The sequence below is a fragment of the Echinococcus granulosus genome, assembly GCF_000524195.1.
Source record: "Echinococcus granulosus chromosome Unknown EG_S00093, whole genome shotgun sequence".
NCBI classification, from domain to species: domain Eukaryota; kingdom Metazoa; phylum Platyhelminthes; class Cestoda; order Cyclophyllidea; family Taeniidae; genus Echinococcus; species Echinococcus granulosus.
The window spans coordinates 3616-6525 of record NW_020170473.1 but is presented as its reverse complement, the minus strand read 5'-3'; the positions used below and the strand labels follow the sequence as shown (position 1 = coordinate 6525).

The 2910-nt window shown below is 35.6% G+C and overlaps 1 protein-coding gene across 1 annotated transcript in view; it reads right to left on the bottom strand. All coding sequences in view use genetic code 11, as the record gives it.

The window, feature by feature from the left end:
* Positions 1-584: 584 nt before the first annotated feature.
* EGR_07996 (hypothetical protein) overlaps positions 585-2910 on the bottom strand; it is a gene marked incomplete at both ends in the record, with an annotated part of 5494 nt that continues 3168 nt past the window's right edge. The window contains 4 exons of the mRNA XM_024497245.1: positions 585-747; positions 823-916; positions 1864-1948; positions 2381-2488. Of these exons, the coding sequence (XP_024348308.1) occupies positions 585-747; positions 823-916; positions 1864-1948; positions 2381-2488 (450 nt within the window). The remainder of the gene's footprint in view (positions 748-822; positions 917-1863; positions 1949-2380; positions 2489-2910) is intronic.

Below are 2910 nucleotides of genomic sequence, written 5' to 3'. Positions count from 1 at the left end.
GGTAAAAATTCAAGCGTTATTTATGCGAATGGATGCATAATACTATCTACGTAAAATTGTCTTAAATTGTGCATAGTTTTAAACAAGTCTATTTTAAGTCATTCTCTTTACTAATAATGGTCGACATATGAAACGCACTTGATGCAAAGAATTTTGAAGGGGGGAATATTAGAGCAGTAAGAAGCCATTGAACTTCTGCCATCAGCTCACAAAAGATCAGAATTTCTTTTATGCCCATGTGATAACTTAATAGCCATCGTTTCTAGCTCGATAGTGGTTTTTAAAGCGTCGACTCTGTTGTAATGCCTGACGCAGGAATGTTACCATAACAAGTGCCAACAACGATGGTTGCACTATGACTATGCGAATTTTTATAACTTCAGAGCTTGTGTTTTCGTCCTAGTGGCGTAGTCTGAAGGTTATGCCTGTAGCCTTCCATTTTTCAAAGTTATAATACATTCTACGCCTATAAGCCCTATTAAATTTCTGGAAATGATTTGAGACCCCGCAAATGCAGAAACCAGAGTTCTGGTAGATTTAAGAACGTAAAAGAGCAGGTTTTATAGTGAGTCTGGACTTGTATTTCATGTCGATGATTTTTTTTCAATATGAAGTCGAGTAACGAACACTAAAACTACAGCTAAATGAACTTCCAAAAGTGAATTATGATCAATGTTCGCATTCTTTTCAGGAGATGAAGCATTCGACAAAGGCAGTAGCAAAACTACAGTTACCGGGTTATAATAACTGTTTTATAGGGAGTTTTAAGATTAAGGTTTTTTTGGTAAAATGTTGAACTAAAGATAAAGACATTAAATTAACTTGCTTTCGAGACATAGAAGATTGTCACGATGACTTGCAGCAAAACCCATGATAACTAAGCAAAGTAAAATGAATTTCCAATTCAATTGATGGACTAATCCATTTCATGATTCACATAATTATATTTATTAAGTTCTTAGGAAAAAAAGTGTGGATAGAAAAAGGGTGGGTCGTCCTGTTCCATACAGAATACAAGAATGCTACTTTTTGCAAATTGTGTTAGAAATGCAGCAGGCCTCATTCGGATGTCACCCATGATCTTCGCCTGACCTGAATAAGCACTTTCAAATGAGGTGCTAATTGGGTCCGATTTTTTACCAGATCTTAGGTATCGTGCATTCCTCTTTTTTTCCTTTCATGGACTATAGAAGTCCTGAATAATACGTTGTCATGGTGACATCAACTATAATGAGTGGTACTTAGCAAAAATAAAGTTGTTTTCACTGTTCAGTCTCATGATGATACCCTACGAAAGCTTTGAGATGATTCACAAAATAAACACTCAGTTAAAAACACTATAGGATAATAAATACAATTTACGTTATTTTCGACAGGTACTGACCTTGGAGAATATGAGCAGCCAACACATGCATGTCATTGTTTCGACCGATGAGACGTCCACTGTGCAAATCCCTTCGGAGTTGTAGATAGAGGCAATATCTAATAATGCATTTAAGTAATAAATGCTTCTAAATATATGGTTAAGTAGGACACTTTTTAAGGCGAACCATAAACATACTTTATCTCCTATGGTTATCAACTCATGCTAACATTGCACATGTTCACAGGATTGTATGATGGCGATCATTAACATTCTTGGCATTAAAAATTAACTGACAATTAAATTGTACCAACCAGCCATCTGTTGTCAAAATTACAAGTAAATAGTAGGAATGAAGATGATCATAAAATACTATGCAATATCCACTTTCGTGAGTTTATAGAGATAAGGTGGAGTGGAGCGTGTTATATTCCAAAATTAATCGAAGTAACAGCATCTAAAATTCTTCGTCTAACTTGTGTGCCTAAGTTTGTTGTTACCTTTTCCCATAATTTTGGCAAAATTTTCGGGAAAATATTTGAATCTTGCATTTAGATGATCATATAAGAGAAATGAGGGGTCAACCTTGTACAAATTTTTATTAACGAGGCCTCAATTTTGTACTCTTAAATTTTAATGAAAAGCGGTTTGAACCAAATGGTGGGGTTTCTTTGAAGAAAGTACAAGGAACTTTAGCGTCAATTCGAGACAAAAATAATTGGGGTTTTACGTTAAAAATACCTGGACTTTTCTTGTTTTAGTTCTTCCAAGGGCTTGGCAGGGTAATGTTTGACACGGAAATTCAGCGACCGAGGTATGACATCTTTCAAAGGAAAACGGCATTATATTAAGGCCTCCCTGATTATCCAATTAGATTTGGAATTAAAACCAGAAAAAGACTCACGTTTGAGTTGTTTGTAAACGGTCTTTGAAAGATCAAGCCATTGCTGTACCGAAAAGACGAGTGGAATGTCAGTTTCTTTCATGTTTAAAAGAAAGGATGCGGCCTCAACTTACCCTCTGCTTATTCTTGTCTAAGTACCGGAGTCCAAAGTAATCACTTTCCAGAAGACCGCCCAGTTGATTTATCACTTCATCAAATAGCCACTGACCAAAAACTGCAGCCTTAAAACAAGCCAGAAATTTATTTACTTCTCTTAATTAAACATGACATTTAAAAAGTAGTGCCTTTACCATAAAAGGGTTAAAAGATGTTGTATATTTAGGGTAGAGAAGTAATTAATCATTCTTTTTTGCAATATTTTAGACAAATCCTGAGCCCTCCTTGTAAAGAGCTATGTATGCCGATCCACACGTCCCCCAACGATTTTTGGTAAGGAATAAGTATTTCGGAAGAGGCGGAGACATTCACCCTTTACGAGATTTTCGGTAGCCGTATTTGGTATTTCAGTAAAAAAAATCTGCTAGCGATCAGAGCAACTTGACTTTAAGAAGACGACAAAACTACTTAAAATGAATTGAGTTTTCTTTTTAGGTTGTTAGAATTCTCTGCTACTTTCCTCCCTTTTTAACTAGTACGATCAAGT